Source organism: Pristis pectinata, chromosome 6, assembly GCF_009764475.1.
Source record: "Pristis pectinata isolate sPriPec2 chromosome 6, sPriPec2.1.pri, whole genome shotgun sequence".
Lineage (NCBI taxonomy): Eukaryota > Metazoa > Chordata > Chondrichthyes > Rhinopristiformes > Pristidae > Pristis > Pristis pectinata.
In genome coordinates, this window is record NC_067410.1 from 104339495 (window position 1) to 104363445 (window position 23951).

General features: G+C 43.2%; 1 protein-coding gene across 4 annotated transcripts in view; it reads right to left on the reverse strand.

Moving 5' to 3' along the window:
* Positions 1-2072: 2072 nt before the first annotated feature.
* LOC127572125 (glutamate-rich protein 6) overlaps positions 2073-23951 on the reverse strand; it is a 50898-nt gene continuing 29019 nt past the window's right edge. For 3 of the 4 annotated variants that reach the window (XM_052019059.1, XM_052019058.1, XM_052019057.1), the window contains 7 exons: positions 22688-22848; positions 17403-17470; positions 13815-13954; positions 11532-11617; positions 7717-7872; positions 5048-5276; positions 2073-2344 (listed from right to left, as the gene is read on the reverse strand). In XM_052019059.1, the coding sequence (XP_051875019.1) occupies positions 2099-2344; positions 5048-5276; positions 7717-7872; positions 11532-11617; positions 13815-13954; positions 17403-17470; positions 22688-22848 (1086 nt within the window). In that variant the 3' untranslated portion in view covers positions 2073-2098. Of the gene's footprint in view, positions 2345-5047; positions 5277-5547; positions 5817-7716; positions 7873-11531; positions 11618-13814; positions 13955-17402; positions 17471-22687; positions 22849-23951 lie in introns of those variants that run through there. The other variant, XM_052019060.1, reaches the window with a different exon arrangement.

The following is a 23951-nucleotide window of genomic DNA, read 5'->3' on the forward strand; positions in this document are numbered from 1 at the left end:
TGGTATGGAGAGCAAAAGACACTTATGATTTGGGATTTCTGCCAATGTTTTAATGTGTCACAGCAAAATGGCAGAATAAACAAACCAATCACGCCTCCTCTGAATCTATTTTAAGTGTGATGGGAATGGACAAATATGTCCTTTACTGCACTATTCCATTTTTTGTTTACATCTGTTCTTTGCTAAAGATATTGACTCCTTGCTGGAAAATGGTTCAATGGATGTGGGGCTTTCTCCAGTGCCTTCTACAAATAGACATCTTTCATGAGCTAGAGATCAACACCGTCTTTCATTCAAAGATCAGCCTTGCCTATCCAGGCTAAACAGCAATAAATAACGTACAGCCCAAATAATATGGTCAGGTTAAGTTTTGGATCTGTTTACAGAGAAGGTAGTTGAGCATAAATATTTGACATGAACGATCCATTTACAATGAGATGTTAAAACTTCTTCAAAGCTTATTTCTTCTTTAGTTTGCAAGACATTTGGAATGAAATGGGCCTTTGCAGACACATGCAATGTATGTACATGGATGATGCTCTATTCAAGGTATTGGTAGCTACCTCCTTATAACATTTCTTATGCTCATTCCTTATTTGGTTCATACTTGCCCCATCACTAAATAATCATGTATTTTAGATTTCTTCTAATATTTGCATGATTTTACTGGAAATATACATGTCTAAAGGATCCTAACATGTGCAAAGAAAATTTAATTTGAAAATACTGGAGAAAACTCCAGGAAATGGTGTCGGCAATGTTAACTCAATTATCTGTGGGGACACGTAATGTAACTAAAGGGAAAATTCTGTACATGGACACACAAAACCTGTGCGACTGACCTAAGGCCAGTTTGAAATGAATGGCCCTAAAAGAGAAAAAAACGAGATTCCTGAAGGAATAAACTTCCACAGTTGTCCTTGGCCTTTGAAACAAGAATTCTATCAACAGGGTTTAAAACATAATTACTCCATGGGACATTGCTCATCCATCCTAATAGAGCAAGTTTAAGCAGACAAAATGCTGAACTTCATATGGATGAAAACACATAATAGGTACCACAGTTGCTGTCAAGCTATTCAACAAGCAGGGCTAATTCTTGCTTTGGTGAATGAATACTCATTTTGTATGAGTACTTCATGAGACTCAGATAATGCCTCAGTTGGTAATATGACCAACAAAGGTAGTTCTCAACCACTATGTTTGGTTCTGTGGGTTTACCTGTATGACCCTAGGTTAAGCACTGCCTTGAGCAAACCAATTCTGAATGAGAGAAATTCAGTGCTGTAGGATAGTTTGCGTCACTGCTTGAAGGACAGAAGGCTACAATGAGTTTTGTTTTCACAGCCATAGCACTCCCCTGGTGCTTAGCTAATCTGCATTCATTTGCAATGTTTTGTACCTCCCCCTCTGCAGTAAATCTCCCATGTCTCCACCAGTGAGAATATTGATCCAGCCATTATTAGTGGTAAATTTTCTCCTGAACTCTGGGAAATCTCAACCTTCTTGTAATGGCTTCCCTGACAATACTAAAACACAAGATGGAATACCACAAACAGAACATTATTATAGTTATCTTCAGAAAGATGCTTGACTTTATTGTATAATGTTTAGATGATCAAGCATCAAAACCAGATTAACACAGATCCTAAATAGATTGAATAATAAATTGTCATTATCTTGGTAATAAAGACTATAATCTAGTAGACTATAAAACTGGGGGAAACAAAATAGACTATGAATATGAAACACTTCGTTAGTTTAAAAGAGATGAACATTTGGAATTATTAGTCCCATCTTTCTGCTAAATTTACTCTTCACATTGGTAAAGATCCATTCTAATAAATTCACAACCATTCTGGACATGCCTTGTAAAAGGCTAAAATCTTCAGTCTCCAAACAAAGGTGCCTTATTTAAGCCAGTGTTATGTCCATGACTTGGAGAGTTGTTTGAACATATTTTAATTCTGAAAATACTTGCATTCTAATGAACTTTAAGAGCTTATATCATTTACATATATTCTACCTATTCCCCACCCTATCCCACCCCCAAATACAGACACACGTGCAAATTGTACTCCGCTGACTGCAACTTCTTTCAGGCAACATTTTCCATGTTAATGCTTTCTTCCATCTTAATACTTGCATAGAGTTGGGAGAGCTTTTGTTGTCGGGTTACAAGGTAAAGTGGAAGTGCAATTTTCTCTGGGTCGTTGCTTGGAAAGTTCAGAGCAACACACAACTTGTTGATTATTGTTTGAACTTTTAACCAGCTGGTCTGAAGGAGAAGGTCAGCCTCTGTCATCCAAGAGTTTGTAATGCTTTGCATGGTTGGTGTTTTAAACTGAAGGAAAAAAATGTAAACGTTAAGGAAATGGAATCAAAAGACACATCTGAACTAAATGGATTTCTCTGAGATTCAATGGGCCACAGGAGATCATCTGGCCCATTAAATCTTGGAGAAATCCATTTAGTTCAGCAAAGGATGGCTAAAAAGTTTTATAAAGAGGGAGAATATAAAGTATGAGAGAAAACTCAAAATGAGAAAATAATATAAAAATGGACAGTAAGAACTTCTACAGGTGTAAATATAAAGGAAAAGATTAGCTAAAATAAAGGTTGATCTCTTCAAGGATGAGACCAAGGGAATGGACAATGGTAGAGATTCTAAATAACTATCTTGGACCAGTTTTCACAATAGCAGACACTAACAACATCTTAATAATAACAGATAATCATGGGGCCATAGGAAGGGAGGAACTTAAAACAATTTTTATCACTAGAAATAAAGTACTAGGTGGATTAAAGGACATAAAGGTCAACAGGGCAGCCAAGAGTTTGAGAAAAGAGCTAGAAAGTGGCGTTGAGCCCAATCTTATTTGGATGGTGGAACAAGTTCAAAGGCCAAATGGTCCACTCCTGCTCCTACATTGTGTTCTCCAAGTTGCAGACGCCTACCAGCATTGCCTTTAGAATGTGGAGAAAATCAGAGCACGGTCACAGAGAGAACATGCAAACTCCACACAGAGAACCAAACTCGGTTCTCTGGAACTGTGTGACAGCAAGACTAACTACTGCACCACTGTGCCACCATGAAATGTATCCAATTCCTTTCTGAAAGCTTCCACTGAACTTATTTCCAAAGGTCTGTCAGATAGTGTATTTCGGATCAGCGTAACAATGCAAGTGAAAGCATCTTTGAAACTCCCCTTTGAACCCTTGGCTACTTAAAGCTTTCTTCTCTCTTTAGCTATATCTTTGGAGGTGTAAAGAACCAGCAATGAAATGCCTTGTTTTCCAACCTGTTCAGTTGGAAAAGGTCCAGAATCCCCTTCACGGGAAAAGGATGATAGAGAATAATCTTTCAATGTTTACTGTGTAAAAATAAGCTCACACAGGTAACACTGTGATCGAGGAGTCCCAGAGGAGAGCACTGCTTACAAGGAGTGTGTCTCGGGAATTTACTCTTGGCAACTTGTGATTTTCCATTCCTCAAAATCAGATTGTACATTGGGTACTTGTGATGTGTTCCCTGCAAACCATCAGAAGCAGAACTGATGGTGAAATTATACAACTTAAGTCAAAGTTAATTAACATGCCAGCTTCTTTACAACCTTTAATAACTGTTGCTGTAACGATCAAATTATTAAATGAATCAGGGTAGGGAATAAGGGAAAGTGTTGCAAATGCAGGTGAGGCAGTAGACAGAAGTCACTGATTTATCCAGAAATTACAGTTGTATTATTCTTTAGCAACATGCTGCTTGATTTGCTGAGCACTTGGTCTTTTAATTTCAGATTTCTAGCAACTGCAGTATTTTGCTTTTGGAAGAAAGGACCATAAGACCATAGGAGCAGAATTAGGCCATTCGGCCCATTGAGTCTGCTCTGCCATTCGATCATGGCTCATTTATTTTTCCCTCTCGACCCCATTCTCCTGCCTTCTCCCCGTAACCTTTGATGCCCTTACTAATCAAAGACCTATCAACCTCTGCTTTAAATATACTCAATGACTTGGCCTCCACAGCCATCTGTGGCAATGAATTCCACAGATTCACCACCTTCTGGATAAAGAAATTCCTCCTCATCTCTGTTCTAAAGGGACGTCCTTCTATACTGAGGCTGTGCCCTCTGGTCCTAGACTCTCCCACTACTGGAAAGGTCCTCTCCACGTCCACTCTGTCCAGGCCTTTCAATATTCGGTAGGTTTCACTGATTGCGAGAATTATTTTTAATTCATTCAAGGGCTGTGATTGTCACTAGAAAGGTCAATATTTATTGCCTATCCTGGGTTGTTCTTGAACTGAATAGCTTGTTAGCATACTTCAGTTGGCAATAAGGAGAGTGCAGGTTTGGAATTACTTAGAAGAAGACGGCTGTCAGATTTCCTTCCCTGAACAAAAAGGATCAGTGAATCATCTGAACTTAGATAACCACCTGAGAAGTAAAGCTCTGATAATCCACTATCCGAATATTCAGAAATCCCAGTGGTTCAGCATCTGGCTCAGCAGGTGACATTTGAAACTTCTGCTGACGGGACCTCGGTTCTTCCACTCCCTTCCCAAGGATTGCCAGTTCCTACGTTCTCCAACCACTCAATGAGTCCTGGTTCCTGCACTCCCTTCCCACTCACCGAGTCCCTGGTTCCTTTGCTCCCTTTAAACTCACATGGTTTTGTTGGCCGCATTCCCCTGAAGCGTACTGGGTTCACTGAAATGTCACTGTGTAATATATTTACAAAAGTGACTTAAAGGTGTGTTGGAGTACTAATACAATAACATCCAATAGTTCACAGGATCTGCTAGTCCAGCACCATCAAAGTCCTCAGCATGCCAGATAAACAGTTTTTCTGTGGATATAATTTCTAATGCTAACTTTTTATTTAACTAGCTGAATTTAAATTCCACAGCCGCTATGGTAGGACATGAACTCGTGTGTCTTCACCATCAGCCCAGATCTCTAGGATTATCCAGTAACTTAATCACAAAACCTCTTGAACCCACACATAATAAACATGGGAATGAAAGCAACAATGCTGAATGTTTTACCTTCAGCATCGATCCTAGGTTGAACTTTGCTTGTTTTCCCATTGCCAAAAAAGTAAGAAAAATCCGCTGTTGTTCGATAATCCTGACGCCGATGTTTTCGTTCAGAGAGATGAAAAGCGGTTTAAAAGGTGTGAAGGTAAGTGGGGATGAAGGGTCTCGCCAGAACCATCGCCTCAGCCGAGTGCCCTGTTCATCTGCATAATGTCCTCCGAAAGCGTTAGTATTTACCCTGTGCATAAAACAAGAGCCAGCAAGGATCGTCTCATATAGGGTCATACGTAATGATAGACTCATGAATATTTATTATACTGGCCTCCTGAACAAAAAAATCTTGCATAAACAGTTCAAGAAATAGGGCAGCAAATCTGTCTAAAGTGGAAATTATGCATTAATCTTTTCTTAGTGATGTTACTGCAGGACCAGGAGAACTCCCTGTTCTTTAAACTGGGACCTTTTATATTAACATGAGAGGGCACCAGTACAGGGACCATGCACATCATTAGGCCATGTTCCTGAAGGTTCTGCTGGGATCATGTCCACAAGTCACCCTCTGGTGCTGAGCATACTGGAGTTTGCAGAGCTGACAGGAGGTCTTTGGCACAACAGACGCTTCTAGACCCCGCCTGCTTCAGGGTGTTCCCACAGGTGCTCCTTGGGGAAGTGTCTGAGGTATAAACATTTTCAGGTCTTCATCCTTCCTTGGGATGTTCACTGATAAACGGCACTCTGTTCCAGTCCATTATAACTCAGATAATGAGGTAGCCCATTTCTGCATGCAGCAAGAACAAGAAAACTTTCAGGTATAGCCTGATAAGTGCTGTAACATGGGAACACCACCACCCTCCAATTCATTCTGATTCTGACTCAGAGATACTATGATGTTCCTTCATTATTGGTGGGTCCAAATCCTGCAACAACCACCCAACGGTACAGTTTGAACATAAAAATGGTAAATGGGTTTATTACTGTCACATGTACTGAGGTACAGTGAAAAACTTTGTTTTGCATGCCATCCATACAGATCATTTCATCACATCAGTGCATTGAGGTAGTACAAGGGGAAACAATAACAGAATGAGGAATAAAGTGTCACTATTACAGAGAAAGTGCAGTGCAGGCAAACAGTAAGGTGCAAGGCCATAATGAGGTAGATTGTGAGGTCAAGAGTACACCTTATCATACTAGGGAACCGTTCAATAATCTCATAACAGCAGGACAGAAGCTGTCCTTCAGCCTGGTGGTACGTGCTTTCAGGCTTTTGTATCTTCTGCCTGATGGGAGGGGGGAGAAGAGAGAATGTCCAGGGTGGGAGGGGTCTTTGAATATGCTGGCTGCTTCACCGAGGCAGTGAGAAGTGCAGAACATCTTCACCAAAAGGAGTGTAGTGGTTCAAATGGTACTATGGGGCAGTATAAACAAAGTTTGGGGGTTGGGGGGGGGGTGGGAATGGGTCAGAGAAGGATAGAATATAGATACAGAGAAGTTAGCAGTGAAACAGGAGCGGGAGTAGGCTACCTGGCCCATCGAGCCTGCTCCACCATTCAGTAAGATAATGGCTGATCTGGCCGTGGACTCAGATCCACCTACCTGCCTTTTCCCCATAACCCGTAATTCCCCTACTATGCAAAAATCTATCTAGCTATGTCATACATATGTGCGTGTGTATATATATATTTTTTTAATGAGGTAGCCTCTACTTCTTCCCTGGGTAGAGAATTCCACAGATTCACTACTCTCTGGGAAAAGCAGTTCCTCCTCATCTCTGTCCTAAACCTACTCCCCCCACCCCGCGCCCCCCCCCCCCCGAATCTTGAGGCTATGTCCCCTAGTTATAGTCTCACGTACCAGTGGAAACAACTTTCCTGCCTCTATCTTACGTATCTATCCCTTTCAAAATTTTGTATGTTTCTGTAAGATCTCCTCTCATTCTTCTGAATTCCAGTGAGTATAGTCCCAGGGAACTCAATCTCTCCTTATTGAATGGTTCCCTTATATGATGAGATGGACTCTGACCTCATGATCTACCTTGTTGTGACCTTGCACCTTATTGCACTGCACTTTCTCTATAGCTGCGACACTTTACTCTGTACTGTTATTGTTTTTACCTGTACTACATCAATGCACTCTGTACTAACCCAATGTAACTGCACTGTGTGATGAATTGACCTGTACGATCGGTATGCAAGACAAGTTTTTCACTGTACCTCCGTATAAGTGACAATAATATATCAATGCCCTCATGCAAGTGCAAGAAAGGTTAGTGATAGAGAGTGGATAGTAAAGGATGAGTCAGATGGGGAATAGTGAAAGGTTAAAGTGCATAAGAAAGTTGCTGGTTGTAGGTGGTTTGTCAGAATGAAAGAAATTAATAGGATCAGGAGAATTTGGATGATGACTAATATCTATGTCATACTGCAAAAAGAACAAAGATACAGTTGCCTGCCAAATGCTTTGGAAATGCATTATATCACCCTTATTTGAAAAAGAGACACAATCTGAATTATAAACCATGAAGTTCAATACCTTATCTACCACCGTCTTTCCTATCAGGGCGGTATTGAAAAGCAGATGTAACAGCCTGCTGGGCTGGATAACTGATCAAAGATTGTGGCCCTTCTTAAAAGGCACGGCACTTGTGTGCTGTTTATTCAGAAGGATCAACAACCTACCAGACCACGCCATTTGGATGATAGCAAGTACACCTTCCAAAGGAGGTGAAGACTGCCCGAATGGCTGGATCAGCAGCTCTGTCCTCCTGCACGATGCAGGTAATTTTCCTTTCCTTGTCGGTAAAAATCAGGATCGCCAGGTTTCCAGAGGGGTAACTGACAGGTATTAAGGAAGCACGGTAAATGTATCCGTCACATAGACAAAAGCTTTGTGTACTCTAAGGGGACATGAGAACACTCATGAACACCCTGAAGCAGGCAGGGACTAGAAGCATGTTTTTGTTCTGAGTCAGTGACGGAGCTCCTGGAATGGATTAGTTGTTAGATAGACCTCACGGGGACCATATCCTCATGGGGCAATTAGCGACTATCTGGACAGGGAGACCGTTATTTATCTCCTACTGCTATCTGTTGAAACTTGCTGGGAAGTGTTTTATCTTGACAACAGATTTGGGTTCCGGAATCAGATTCAGAATCAGAATCAGGTTCATTATCACTGATACAAGTCGTGAAACTTGTTGAACTGCAGCAGCAGTACAGTGCAAGACATAAAAATTACTAGCGGATCGAGCGGCAGCTGTTGGGGGAGAGAAAATGTTGACATTTCAGGTCGAGACCCTGCAGCAAGATTAAGGGTGGAGAGGGAAGATAAGACCACAAGCCATAGGAGCAGAATTAGGTCATTCGGCCCTTCGCGTCTGCTCTGCCATTCATTCATGGCTGATTTATTTTCCCTCTAGACCCCATTCTCCTGCCTTCTCTTTGACACCCTTACTAATCAAGAACCTGTCAACCTCCGCTTTAAATACACCCAATGACTTGGCCTCCGCAGCTGTCTGTGGCAATGAATTCCTCAGATTCACCACCCTCCGGCTAAAGAAATTCCTCCTCATCTCTGTTCTAAAGGGACATCCTTCCATTCTGAGGCTGTGCCCTCTGGTCCTAGACTCTCCCACTACTGGAAACATCCTCTCCACGTCCACTCTGTCCAGGCCTTTCAATATTTGGTAGGTTTCAATGAGATTCCCCCCTCATCCTTCTAAACTCCAGCGAGTACAGGCCCAGAGCCATCAAATACTCCTCTTATGTTAACCCTTTCAATCCCTGGATCATTCTTGCAAACCTCCTCTGGACCCTCTCCAATGCCAGCACATCCTTCCTTAGATATGGGGCCCAAAACTGCTCACAATACTCCAAATGTAGTCTGACCAACTCCTTATAAAACCTCAGCATTACATCCTTGCTTTTACACTTTAATCCTCTTGAAATGAATGCTAACATTGCATTTGCCTTCCTTACTACCAACTCAACCTGCAACTTAGCCTTTAGGGAATCCTGCACTGGGACTCCCAAGTCCCTTTGCACCTTCAATTTCTGAATTCACTCCCCGTTTAGAAAATAGTCCACGCCTTTCTTCCTTCTACCAAAGTGCATGACCGTACACTTCCCTACGCTGTATTCCATCTGCCACTTCTTTGCCCATTCTCCCAACCTGTCCAAGTCCTTCTGCAGACTCCCTGCTTCCTCAACTCTACCTGCCCCTCCACCTATCTTTGTATCATCCACAAACTTGGCCACAAAGCCATCAATTCCGTCATCCAGATCATTAACATATAACGTGAAAAGTAGCGGACCCAACACCGACCCCTGCGGAACACCACTAGTCACCGGCAGCCAACCAGGAAAGGCCCCCTTTATTCCCACTCTTTGCCTTCTGCCAGTCAGCCAATGTTCTATCCATGCTGGTACCTTTCCTGTACTGCCATGGGTTCCTATCTTGTTTAGCAGCCTTGTGTGTGGCACCTTGTCAAAGGCCTTCTGAAAATCCAAGTAAATGACATCCACCGACTCTCCTTTGTCTTTCCTGCCTGTTACTTCCTCAAAGAATTCCAACAGATATGTCAGGCAAGATCTCCCCTTAAGGAAACCATGCTGACTTTGGCCTATTTTATCATGAGCTTCCAAGTACCCCGAAACCTCATCCTTAATAATGGACATCTTACCAACCACTGAAGTCAGGCTAACTGGCCTATAATTCCCTGCCTTTTGCCTCTCTCCCTTCTTGAAGTGTGGAGTGACATTTGTGGAAGTAGCCAGTATAAAGAAGAGGGGGGGGGGGGGGGGGGAAATAAAAAGGGGTCTTGTTCCATTAGTGCTGCAGTAACCTGCAAACTGCCATCACATACTGCCCTGAGCAGTAGCACTTGGACAGCAGAAGGTGGATGTGTTCTCCCCCCAAGCATCGGTCAGTAGTGTGAAACTGGTCTCACACAGGAGATGAGGTTGATGGAGAATTGGTTGTCTGTCTGACACTCTGTTGAAGCCAATGGAAAAGATCATAAGCAGTGTGAAAGCTGGCTGTGAATTTATTCCGGTCTTGTTTTGAGCTATTGGGGTTGTCTAATTTCAGGCCAACAGTACAAAAAATTGTTTGAAATCTGAAACAAAATACAGAAAATGTTGGAAATACTCAACAAGTCAGTCAGCATCAGTAGAGACAGAAACTAATAATCTTTTATCAGAAATGGAGAAAGTCAAAGGTACATGTTGTAGAGAAAGTAGAGAGCAGGGTAGGGAGAGGGGGAAAGAAAATAGAAGTATAAATAGTATAAATGTGATAAAGTAGAAACCAGGAGAGAATAAATGCCTAAACAGATGACTTATGGCAGAAACAAAATTAGGAAACCTAGGAAATACTCAGCAGGTCGGGCAGCATCAGTGGAGAGAGAAACAGAGCCAGTGTTTTCAAACCCTTCATTGGTGGGTTACTGTAAGTGTGATAACTGTGTATCACACAAGGGTAAGTGTGTATAGGGGGATGGCAGAGTTGACGTCTGAAGTTGTTGGTCTCAGTGTTGAGGTGGGAAGCTGGTAATTCACCCTTGATGAAAATACCGAGGATAAAACAGGTTCACAACTGCATAAACGGAGCAGATCTTCTGGCGCACAAGGTTTGCTGGCTGTCTGCCCCTGGACCCTGTTACTTCCTGTGTGGCCCAGAGCACAGCCTTCTACTGGGAGGCCATCATCAGCATAGCCCAAGGCAGCACAGAATCTCTCCCCACATAAGTGGCAGCTGTATCGATTGAAATGCTTTGAGTTGACGAGACACGTCCCAAACTCTCCAGGTTAAAAGATGCCGCTGATATTCCAAAACACCCAGCAAGCATTACAAAAGAAAAATAATATTTACAAAAATAAAATTATTAATTTTAGAAAACAGACAGGCTTAACAATTAAATACATTTAAAGTAACAATTAGAACATAGAACAGCACACTAACAATTAAATTGCAGTTCACTTGATAGTGTTTCTTCCCATTGATTTTAATGGGACTGCTGAACAAATGCCTGGTTTACCCTGGGATAGGCTCAGCGGGCAGCTTTCCCAGCCCAAGTGCTGGCAGTTCATGCTGCCCCACTGGATTCCATGGAGAGTCCACTGGAAGATGCCATTGCTGGCTTTAGCCATGCCAGTGCTGGACTCAGGAAGAAAACTTGTCCCTGAAGTAGCACTGATACCCAATCTAGAAGATCTAACTCATTGATGTACAAGAATTTTAACCATCTATTTTAAAAGAGGGGGCTATGTGGGAGGGAAGGGTTAGATAGATCTTAGAGCAGGATAAAATGTCGGCACAACATTGTGGCCAAAGGGCCTGTACTGTGCTGTAGTGTTCTATGTTCTATGTACCACAGCTCCTTCAGTGGAAATTAAAAATAACACATTGCATCACATGAAGGGGTGACTGTATACCGATGAACCACATTCTGAACCGAATACTTTTTAATTCCCATGCGTTGCATAAAGGATACAATATCTGAGCTGTTCCATCTGCAAAGGTTGTTAGAAACTTATTCCCGTTCTTGTAATTCTTCACCAGGAAAGAGAGTGGTAGATCCTTCGGGAAAAATTAAACAATGAAATGATGATAATGTCTGCAGTCTAATTTTTAATGCCAGATCTACAAAGGGGAACTTAAGAGAATCACAGAAATTTACGACTAATCTGCCTACTGTGTCTATGGTGGACATGCGAATCCCACTTCCCAGCTCAGTAGCTGATGCCATTCCATGAAATCGGAAGCTTGAGTACAGGAGTTGGTATGTCACGTTACAGCTGTACAAGATGTTGGTGAGACCACATGCGGACCACTGTGTGTAGAGTACAACTGGTTGCCATGTTACAAGAAGGATGTGATTAAGCTAGAGAGGGTGCAGAAACGATTCACGGGAACGTTGCCTGGACTGGAGGGTTTGAGTTATAAGGGGAGACTGGACAGGTTGGGACTCTTCCCTGGAACAAAGGAGGCGATGGGGTGACCTTATAGAGGTGTATAACATTAAAAGGGGCATAGATAGGGGAGATGGTCAGAGTCTTTTTCCCAGGGTGGGGCAGTCTAAAACTAGGTTTAAGGTGAAACAGGAAAGATTTAAAGGGGACAAGTTTTCCCACACAGAGGGTGGTAGGTATATGGAACGAACTGCCAGGGGAAACTGTAGAGGTGGGTACAATTAAAACATTTAAAAGACATTTAGACAGGTACATGGATAGGAAAGGTTGAGAGGGATATGGGCCAGACTCAGGTGAATAGGACTAGTGTGGATAGGCATCATGGTCAGCATGGATGAGTTGGGCTGAAGGGCCTGTTTCCATGCTGTGAAATTTTAAAGCAGAAAATAGATGCTAGAGTAGACCATTCGGCTCTTCAAACCTGGTCAATCATTCGGTACTATTCAAGGCTGATCCTCTCTCTTTGTACCATACTCCCACTCTCTCCCCTCATCCCATACCCTTTGATGCCTTTCCAGATGTTCATTTTGCCTACGTTTTAAATGTGTTAAGAGTGCCTGCCTCCTTCACTCTTTTAGGCATTGAGTTCCATACTCTCACCATTCTTTTGGTGAGAATTTCCTTCCTCAAATCCTCTTTAATCATTTTACCAATTAACCTAAATCTACATCCTCTAGTTTTTTGAAGATCCCCGATAACACAAAATACCGTGGGTCTTGCAAATCTGAAATAAAAGCAGAAAATGCTGGAAATACATAGCTAAATTCTGACCAAGGGTCATTAACTCTGTTTCACTCTCCGCAGATGCTGCCTGACCTGCTGAGTATTTCCAGCTGAGTATAAAAACAGGTACTTATCATTCAGTCTGATCAGACCAATCATAATTTTGTACACCTCAACTAAATTACGCCTCAGCCTCCACTGTTGCCACCACAGTGTAAATGATATCTCTGTATAATTAACATTGCCTAACACTGGCAATATACTTGTGAATCTCCACTGCATCCTCCCTTATGTTCCACATCTTTCTGTAATGCTTACCATTCCTTGCTGTAGCCTTACACGATTTGAACATGATCTCCCTGCTGTTTGAACATGCTCCCTAAATGGACTATGACCTCACGATCTACCTTGTTGTGACCTTGCACCTTATTGCACTGCACTTTCTCTGTAGCTGTGACACTTTACTCTGTATTGTTATTGTTTTTACCTGTACTACCTCAATGCACTCTGTACTAACCCAATGTAACTGCACTGTGTAATGAATTGACCTGTACGATCGGTATGCAAGACAAGTTTTTCACTGTACCACAGTACAAGTGACAATAATAAACCAATACCAATTATACTCTACTCACCCACTAATGGTGATTATGACTTCTTAACTATCTGTCTATTGTAGGATGTTATCTATTCCAATATCTCAGAAGTTACGTTCATCCCTATGAGTTCTTTGCACACTTCCTCCACTCTTCCACCAATGAAATTCTACAGGACTTGCAAATCTTTTTGAGTTTCCCATGTCTTTCCTGGGTTTAGAAATGGAGTGGCATTGGCCTCATGAGCTGTAAACCTCTACAACCTAAACACAAGTATGTTGCTATGACAATTTCTATGGTCCTTCAACCAGAGACTAGTTTAGAAAGTGTTGCCGATTGAAAAGTGGTGGGAAAAGACTGATGTGCAGCATCAATAGCACTAACAGATTTGTCTTCTGTATTTTCCATGTGATTCTATGCAACACTCTCACCCTAGTTTCAACGAATATTAATGTACTCCAGTTGAGAAAATACCTCTACACATACCTTATGCCAACTGAATGTATCATCCACTACTTCTGTGAAAATGTTATCCCATTCATCTTCTTCCTCTCTCGGCTTTTTTAATTTTTCCACATCCAACGAAGTTGATAACTGAAAGGTAATTGTTGTATGTCTTTTTGATCCTGATTGAAGGTGATGGAGTTGGGGAGAGGGCGAGATAGAAAGAAAATAACTTCAACATTCAGAGTCTGTTCAAGCTTGCCAACTTCTCAACAACCATGGAGCTCGTTACCACTGCCAATGCTGGTCAAGGATTCTAGGTTTTTTTATTTATCTATTTATTGCGGCACAGTAGTGTAGCGGTTAGCGTAAAGCTATTACCGCGCCAGAGACCCGGGTTCAATTCCGGCCGCTGTCCGTAAGGAGTTTGTACGTTCTCCCCGTGTGTCTGCATGGGTTTCCTCCGGGTGCTCCGGTTTCCTCCCACATTCCAAAGACGTACGGGTTAGGAGCTGTGGACGTGCTACGTTGGCGCCGGAAGAGTGGCGACACTTGCGGGCTGCCCCCAGCACATTCTCAGTAATGCAAGAAGATGCATTTCACTGTGTGTTTCCATGTACGTGTGAATAATAAATATCTTATTTGTCTATCAATTATTTTTCTTCCTTCTACCTCCCCCACCCATCTTTTCTTATTCCTGTGGCCCCCTCCCCCCTTCTCTTTCCCCCTCCCCTGCCCTCATGACCTGCCCATCCCTTCCCCACCTCCGTCCTTTATTCCAGGGTCCACTGTCCTGTCCCACCAGATTCCTCCTCCTTCAGCCCTTTGCCTCTTCTGCCGATCACCTCTCAGCTTCTTACATCTCCCCCCTCCCTCCTACCTTCCCCCTCTCACCTATCCCCTGCCTGCGTGTGCTCCTCCCCCTCCCCGACCACTTTATTCCGGCTTCTGCCCGCTTCCTTTCCAGACCTGATGAAGGGTTCTCGACCCGAAACGTCGACTGTTCATTTCCCTCCATGACCCGCTGAGTTCCTCCAGCGAAACAGAGAAACAAAGGACTGCAGATGCTCGAATCTAGATGAAAAACACGACGATTCCTCCAGCACTTTGTGTGTGTGTTGTCCTAATTTTATTTAACCACTCCCGGATCTTGCAGGAAGTACGACGTGGGCATGTGGTTCAGGGTCCTCGCGGGAGGGAAACTGTGGACTGCAAACTCCCAATTATACCAGAGCAACAGACGAGGAACTCAGCAGGTCGGGCAGCATCTGTGGAGGGAGATGGACAGTCGGCGTTTCAGGTCGAGACCCTTCACCTGGACTGAAAGATAGAGGGGAGATGGCCGGTGTAAAGAGGTGGAGGGAAGGGGTGGAGCGAGAGCTGGCACCACTTCCTGCTCCAACCCTTCCCTCCACCTCTTTATACCACACACAGAATCATGGAGTGATGCAGCAGGGAAACAGACCCTTCAGCCCAACTCGTCTGTGTCAGTGAAGATGCCCATCTAAGCTGGTCCCATTTGTCTGCACTTGGCCCTTAACCCTCTAATCTCTTCCTATCCATGTACCTGACCAAGTGTCTTTTAAATGTTGTTGTTCTACCTGCCTCAACCATTTTCTCTGGCAGTTCGTTCCATATACACACCACCACCCTCTGCATGAAGAACCAACATCTCACCTTAAACCTATGGCCTCTAGTCTTTGATTCCCTTTCCTTGGGAAAAAGACTATATGCATTCACCCTATCTACACCCCTCATGATGTTATACACTTCTATAACGTTGTAAAAGATAACTGGACATGAAAGGGTTAACAACTGGACATGAAAGGGTTAACAACTGGCAATGTAAGGGTTAATTGTACGCATCTGGTCTCCTGATAGTCAGCTATTCTTCCCATGGTAAGGAATTACCTCAGCCATGGGGTGACTATAGTTATGGCTGGAAGTGAGGCCAGGTGTGGGTAAGAAAGAAATAGATTTTTTTAGACATATCTCGTTTTGCTAAAGTTTGCTGTAAGCAATTGCTGTAGGAAGTGCAACTTCCCACAAAGGTTTCTCACAAACTGGGTATAAAGGTACACACTAACTGAGGCATCTTCAAGTGGATCTAATATAGAGCTCAGGTTACACTGTTTACTCTTTCTCTGTATCCCTCACTCCCGCTACTGCTAAACTAATAAACATCGCCCCTCAGTCTCCTACAGTTCCAATGAATAAGGTCCTAGCCTGCCCAACCTCTCCCTATAACTCAGGCCCTGGAGTCCTGGCAACATCCTTCTTTGCACTCTTTCCAGGTTAATGACGTCTTTCCTGTAACCTTCCTTCTCTGAAAGGTTGGCGATCTTTAAAATTCTCTATTCCAGACAGGTTTGGGGAGTGAACCAAGAGGTGTATTCATGGATGAGGTAGATAGATTATTGATGAGGTAGATGGATTATTGATAGGGTATTCGAAGGTTTGGGGGACAAAAGACAAAGGTGGAGGTGAGGATGGGATCTGATCAGCCATTACATTATTGAATGATGCAGCAGGCTTCAGGGACCACAAGATCTCACCCTGTTCCTTTTCCCCACACCCTCCTATGGAAGGAGAGCAGGCACATGGGAACATCGCCATCTACAGGTTTCGATGCACCAGAGAAAGCATCCTATCTGGAGGCATCACGGCTTGGTATGTGAACTGAACTGCCCGAGACTGCAATAAACTGCAGAGAGTTGTGGACATAGCTCAGCACATCACAGAAACCAACCTCCCCTCCATGGACTCTGTGTGCACATCTCGCTGCTTCAGTAAAGACCCCACCCACCCCGGGCATTCTCTCTTCTCCCCCCCTCCCATTGGGCTGAAGATACAAAAGCTTGAAAGCACGTACCACCAGGCTCAAGGACAGAGACACAAGTGAGATTGCAGATGCTGGAAATCTGGAGCAACACACACAAAATGCTGGAGGAACTCAGCAGGTCAGGCAGCATCTATGGAGGGAAATAAACAGTCAACGTTTCAGGCCGAGACCCTTCATCAGGGCTGGAAAGGAAGAGGGCAGATGCCAGATTCAAGGACAGCTTCTAACCCACTGTAATGACTATTGAACGGTTCCCTAGATGGACTCTTGACCTCACAATCTACCTCATTATGACCTTGTACCTTATTGTCTGCCTGCACTGCACTTTCTCTGTAGCTGTGACACTCTATTTTGCATTCTGTATTGTTTTACCTTGAGCTACTTCAATGCACTGAGTAATGAATTGATCTGTATGAACAGTATGCAAGACAAGTTTTTCGCTGCGTTTTGGTACAAGTGACAATAATAAACCAATTCCAATTACAGATTCCCTTTCAAGATACAGAGCATCCTGACATGGAAATGTATCATGGGTGCTTCATCGTTACTGGGTAAGTCCTGCCCAACTCCACTGTGGAAGTACCTTCTCCACAGGGATTGCAGTGCATCAAGATGACCCACCAATTAGGGATGGACAATAAATCTGGCCTTGCCAGCCATTCCCACAAATATGAATGAATGAAAAAGATAAACTACATGCTCACTGGAGGCACGAGAGTAAATAACAAACTAAACTAAATAAAACATTTAAACTAAAGTAAAATCTAAACCACATGAAGAAAACTTACCACTGCTTAGTTTGTGTTCAGTTTCTTTTGCTTTCTTGAGATATTTTTCCATTGTTCTCTTATGTAGCCTGGAAAACCAAAATATAGGGTATGACGAGTTAAATGATCCTTTCAAAGGAGCGCTGAGCTCGGGAATCACAAGCGGTCGTACTTGTCCTCACACAAATGTGAACTAAACATCGGACTAGCGTGCTAAAAGAAAAATACTGCAGATGCAGGAAATCAGTAATAAAAACGGGTTTTCATTTTGATGGCCTTTCATACAATTTTCATCAAACTTTGACTTGAAAAACTTTCTCTGTTTCTCTCTCCATAGGTGCTGCCTGACCTGCTAAGTATTTCTAGCATTCTCTTTTTTTAATTACAGGATTACTTTTGTCACAGGATTCCCACCATACAAAATCTGGTCTATGATATACTGCAAAAATCACTGGTCCTGTTGAAATACTGTAGGCCAGGTGACGATATCTGGACAGGTCTTTGTGGTATCCGTGAGATAGACTTTTGGCTCTGATCCAACTCCAGCTGCTGGAATATAAAGGGTATATTCACAGAAAAATCTTCTGCTGATCAAAGCAGCAAATAAGCCTTCTGCACCATATCATGGATATGTTTCAGCAATTTATTGTGACATTGTAGTCATCACAGACTCACTATTTTGCCTTGCTTTGGTAGGTCTACAATAGGAGGTTCGCAGTCTCTTCTCTCTATATGTGACATGATACCATGTCTCTCTAGACGATCCAGTTCATTCTCAACCACTTCCTTCAAGGCCCAGGCTAAGGCTTACGTAAGAGAGAAGTGGCTGCTGCTTCCTCATGGATCTTCACTTTGAATCCTTCATCTTCCCATAGCCCTCCTTAAAGACGGAAGCATATCTAAACAACAACCCTCTCTGCACATTACAGATCATTTTCTTTGCTAAGCCGATACAGTGAAATGCAACTTTTGCGTAGAGTGTTCTGGGGGCAGCCCGCAAGTGTCACCACGCTTCCGGCGCCAACATAACATGCCCACAACTTCCTAATTCATATGTCTTTGGAATGTGGGAGGAAACCCACGCAGACAAGGGGAGAACGTACAAACTCCTTACAGACAGCGGTGGGAATTGAACCTGGGTTGCTGGTGCTGTAATAGCGTCATGCTAACTGCTACACTACTGTGCCTAAGAATTTACCACGTGCTGCGGGGCCACAGGCATCCTCTGCCTTGTGGGTTAGGAACAGTTCACAAGAACAGAACCTGGGCAGGACCTGTATTCTGTAATCATGCCCCTTGGTCCTAGACTCCTCAGCCAGGGGAAACACATTCCTGAATTTAGACTGCCAAGCCCAGAATTTTGTAAATTTTGACCAGTCCTGGTGAAACCTACAGGAATATTTTTTTTCACACCACAGTGGTAATGTGCTTGCTTGTGTCTCCTGGCAATTGTTTCTCAAGCGTGCTTCTCAGAGCCCTGTGCTTGCTGACGAAGTGGAGGAGGCCCACTTTGCACTTTGGCATTCTATTGAATCTTTGTACAACAGCTTTGTTCAGGTCGGTGTGGCTGCCTCACAGGCAAGTTCCAGGAGTTCCAAGACCATATCATGGGTTGACTTAAGCTCTCCTGTGACGACAGTTATTTTTGATAAACTTCCCCTCAGAAAGGACAGAAAATGTCATCTCGGAATACACCAAAACCACAGGAGCAGCCAGGCCCTTGCCCAGGATGAAATCTGAAACTTTCTGCAATGAGAATTGGCTTGGGCTTGAAATGTTCGGACAACGTTTTAGTAAGTTCCGTGTAAGACAAATCCACCAATTTATTTGTGCAACTAGACCTTGTAAGAAATCCATATCTGACCAAGACATCTGCAGTGTCTGGTTCAGGCCAGTTTTATCTTGTTGCCACTATAATAACCTTTGTTACTGTTACAGAGAGATATGTGCTGTGCACATGTGTATAGTTACACTGGTGATAAGACTATTGAACGGTTCCCTTATACAACGAGATGGACCCTTGACATCACAATCTGCCTTGTTATGACCTTGCACCTTACTGTCTACCTGCAATGCACTTCCCTGTAGCTGTGACACTTTACTCTGTATCCTGTTATTGTTTTTACTCCATACTACCTCAGTGCACTGTGTAATGAATTGATCTGTACGATCGGTATGCAGGACAAGTTTTTCACTGTACCTCGGTACAAGTGACAATAATAAATCAATACCAATACCAATGTCTTTCGCCTCCTGACTCCCCCTTGTGGTAAACCAACACTATAGCAACCCTTGGCCTCCTCTGCTGCCAGGATGAGGCTGAACACAAACTAGAGGAATAGCCGTTGTATTCCACCTGGGTAGTCTGCAACCCAACAATATGAACGTTGAATTCTCCAACTTCCCTCTCTTCCTGATCTACCTGGCCCCCATTATCCTGTTTTTTTCCCCGCCTCCAGCCACTCCACATCTGTCCATCACCCACATGCCCCTTCCACTAGTTCCCCTCCTCCGCTGTTCCCATCTGCCCTCCCCACCTCCCTCCCTTTATTCCAATGCTCCACCTGTCCACATCCCTGCACAGATGCTGCCTGATCTACTGAGTTTCTCGGGCTTTTTGTGCGTCACTATAGCAACCCAAGACAGACAAACACAGCGAACTGCAGAACTCAATACAGGTGCTCCCAGCTTACGAACAGCAGCCTTGTGTGCAACCCGTACACACGGATGAGCATTTAGGAGACCGGCAGGATGGATTTGCCAGCTGCTCAGGACTGCAGGCATCTTCTGCCAGGTGGGAATTCAGTTCACGGCTGCATTTCCCACTTGCGAACCGCTCGTGTTACGGACAGCTCACAGGAACGGAAACCCTGCCATAACCTAGGGAGGACTTCTATACTATAAACCCTACTGGGCTCAGCAACATCCTTTAGGGAGGAAATCTGGTGTCAACCCTGGTCAGACTTCGAGGCAACTCCTAACCCAAAACACCGTGATTTTAACTGAAAGGGTCCAACAAGCCCCCCAGTCAGGGGCAATTAGGGATGAAGAGCGAGTGCTGGCCTTTGCAGCGATGCCTATATCCCATGAATGAGTAAAACAAAACTACAGAGAGCTTTTCTCTTTGAATATAGTTGAACGCACGGTAGTGTAACGGTTAGCGTAACGCTATTAACAGTGCCAGTGACCCGGGTTCAATTCTGGCCGCTGTCTGTAAGGAGTTTGTACGTTCTCCCAGTGACTGCGTGGGTTTCCTCTGGGTGCTCCGGTTTCCTCCCACATTCCAAAGACGTACGGGTTAGGAAGTTGTGGGCATGTTATATTGGCGCCAGAAGCGTGGCGACACTTGCGAGTTGCCCCCAGAACACACTAAGCAAAAGATACATTTCACTGTGTGTCTCAACGTACATGTGACTAATAAAGATATCTTACCTTATCATTTAAATCAATTTATTGTAGAAAAATGACAAGAAAGTAAGCTATTACATAAAACTTTAGTTAAGATAAGATCTTTATTAGTCACATGTACATCGAAACACATAGTGAAATACATCTTTTACGTAATGATTTTGGGGGGCAGCCCGCAAGTGTCGCCACGCTTCCGGCGCCAACATAGCATGCCCCCAACTTCCTAACATGTACGTCTTTGGAATGTGGGAGGAAACCGGAGCACCCGGAGGAAACCCACGCAGACACACGGGGAGAACGTACAAACTCCTCACAGACAGTGGCGGGATTTGAACCCGGGTCGCTGGCGCTGTAAAGCGTTGTGCTAACCACTACACTACCATGCCAGTTGGATATTGTATGCATTTCTGGTCACCCTATTACAAGAAGGATGTGGAGGCTTTGGAGAAGGTGCAGAAGAAGTTTCCCAGGATGCTGCCTGGATTAGAGGGCATGAGCTAAAAGGATAGGTTAGACAAGCTAGGGTTGTTTTCTCTGGAGTGCCAGAGGCTGAGGGGAGACCTGATAGAGGTTTATAAAATTATGAGAGGCATAGATAGGGTAGACAGCCAGTATCTTTTTCCCAGGGTAGAAATGTCAAGTACTAGAGGCCGTGCATTTAAGGTGACAGGAGGAAATTAAAGGAGATGTGCGGGGCAAGTTTTATTTTACACAAAGAGTGGTGGGTGCCTGGAACGGGCTGCCCTGCAGAGTGGTGGAAGCAGATACAATGTGGCGTTTTAAGAGGCTGCTTATATAGACACATGAATATGCAGGAAATGGAGGGATACGGATCACGTACAAGCAGAAGAGATTTAGTTTAATTCAGCATCGTGCTCAGCACAGACACTGTTTTCCAACACTAAGGACCCTCATCATCCAGGACATGCCCTCTTCTCGTTACTACCATCGGGGAGGAGGTACAGGAGCCTGAAGACCCACACTCAATGATTCAGAAACAGCTTCTGCCCCTCTGCCACCAGATTTCTGAATGGTCCATGAACCCATGAATTCTAACTCATTATTCCTTTCTGTTTGTACTATTTATTTATTTTTGTAACTTACAGTAACTTTATGTCTTTGCACTGCACTGCTGCTGCAAAACAACAAATTTCACATCATAAGTCAGTGATATTAAATCTGATTCTGATTCTGTTCCTATGCTGTACTGTTTTATGTTCTGTGTTCAAAATTGGTGTGTGAATTATGTAGGCAGACTCCAGTTCAATCACTTCTGGCTCTTTAACCCTGCTCCAATCAAGGGCTACATTAGTCCATAAATCAGAATTCATTAGCCAATATGGATCAAACACCCAATCTTGTCAATGACACTTCTCAAAAACATGGTTGTGTGAAAGGTAACTGGACCTGTAAGGGTTAATGGTGTGCAGCTATTATTGCTTCAACCATGGCATGATATTGCTTCAACCATGGTGTGACTATAGTTATGACTGTAAGATGTGCAGGTGCTGGTGAGAAACAAAGAAGTGCTTAAGGCATATCTTGTTTTGCTAAAAAGCTTGCTGTAAGCAACTTCCCAAGTATGTGCAACTCTGCACGGAGGCTTCCCATGGATTAAATATAAAAGGAGGGACACTAACATGTGAATCTTTGAGTGGGGAGCAGTACAGAGCTCGGGTTAAACTGTTTACTCTTTCTCTGTATCCCTCACTCCCGCTAGCGTTAAATAATAGAGCATTAATCGTACGCTCCTTGGTTCTGCCGTTGTCTGCTTTATTACAGCGCGGGTCGACTTTCACAGTTGAATGAATCATGCGACCAGCTTGATTACTGATTCAATGTGAAGTTTAGGTAACTTTATGCAAAACTATAAAAAATATGCACATGGAATAAATTACCTCAGTGCCGATTTTTCCTTGGCTTGTTGTCTTTCCACGAAACTGCTATGTGGAAGGTGAGGTGAGATATCAATCACTTCTGACTGAGATTTCAAGTGCAGCAGCTCCTCCTCTTCCATAAGGAACTCAGACAACTCTTGATACTGCTTACAGCAAAAGAGCTGGAAAAATAATTGCACAATGCTAAAGGTTCAAAACCTTCACCGTTTATTGCATGTGGCATTAAAGCAAAATCTGCCCTCTCAGGTTGACGCAACAGTTCCTCCTGTACAATCTCAAAGGAGAATGGGCCAGTTATCCCTAATGTCCTGACCAGTATCAGCCCCCAGTTATACTCAATAAAACAGATTATTTGGTCAATACCACATCAATGTTTGAGGAATTACTCTTATATGCTGAAGGGATCTCAAGCCTCTGGAGAAATACCACCTATACTGTTTCTGCAAACTAATGTCAGTATCCACTCCCAGGACAACATCCGCAGATCTATTTATTTAGTTTTGTAACTTATAGTAATTTTTATGTCTTGCACTGTACTGCTGAAGCAAAACAACACACTTCATGACATATGTCAGTGATAATGAACCTGATTCTGAGGTTCTAATTACACCACATCAGATTTGTTAGGCTGATCACGTCATTTGCACGCCCAACACCAGACTCCTGAAAAAATACTCTATTCCCAGCTCCATCACATAAAGAAATTAGCAAGTAGACAGAGGAAAAGATTCTTGAACTGACCTGAAAAACCCTAATTCTACCTCAGACCTGAAAAATCCTAATTCTACCTTGGACTATATTTCCCTCAACTTGCACTAATTGGTATTAGTTTATTATTGTCACTTGTACCGAGGTACAGTGAAAAACTTGTCTTGCATACTGATCGTACAGGTCAATTCATTACACAGTGCAGTTACATTGAGTTAGTACAGAGTGCATTGAGATAGTACAGGTAAAAACAATTACAGTGCAGAGTAAAGTGTCACAGCTACAGAGGAAGTGCCGTGCAATAAGGTGCAAGGTCCAGCAAGGTAGATTGTGAGGTCAGAGTCCATATCGTAATATCATTATGTTTATTTTTATTTATTTAGTTGTGTAACTTATGTATAATTCAAGTTAATTTACATTTATGTAATTTATGTTTGTAATGTACTGTGCTGCTAATTTTCATAAGGCATTTATACCCTGGGTATGTATGCCCATGACAATAAACTTAATGCTCAAAGACTCCTTGAATAAATGCAACATGCCCACTGACTCCTGG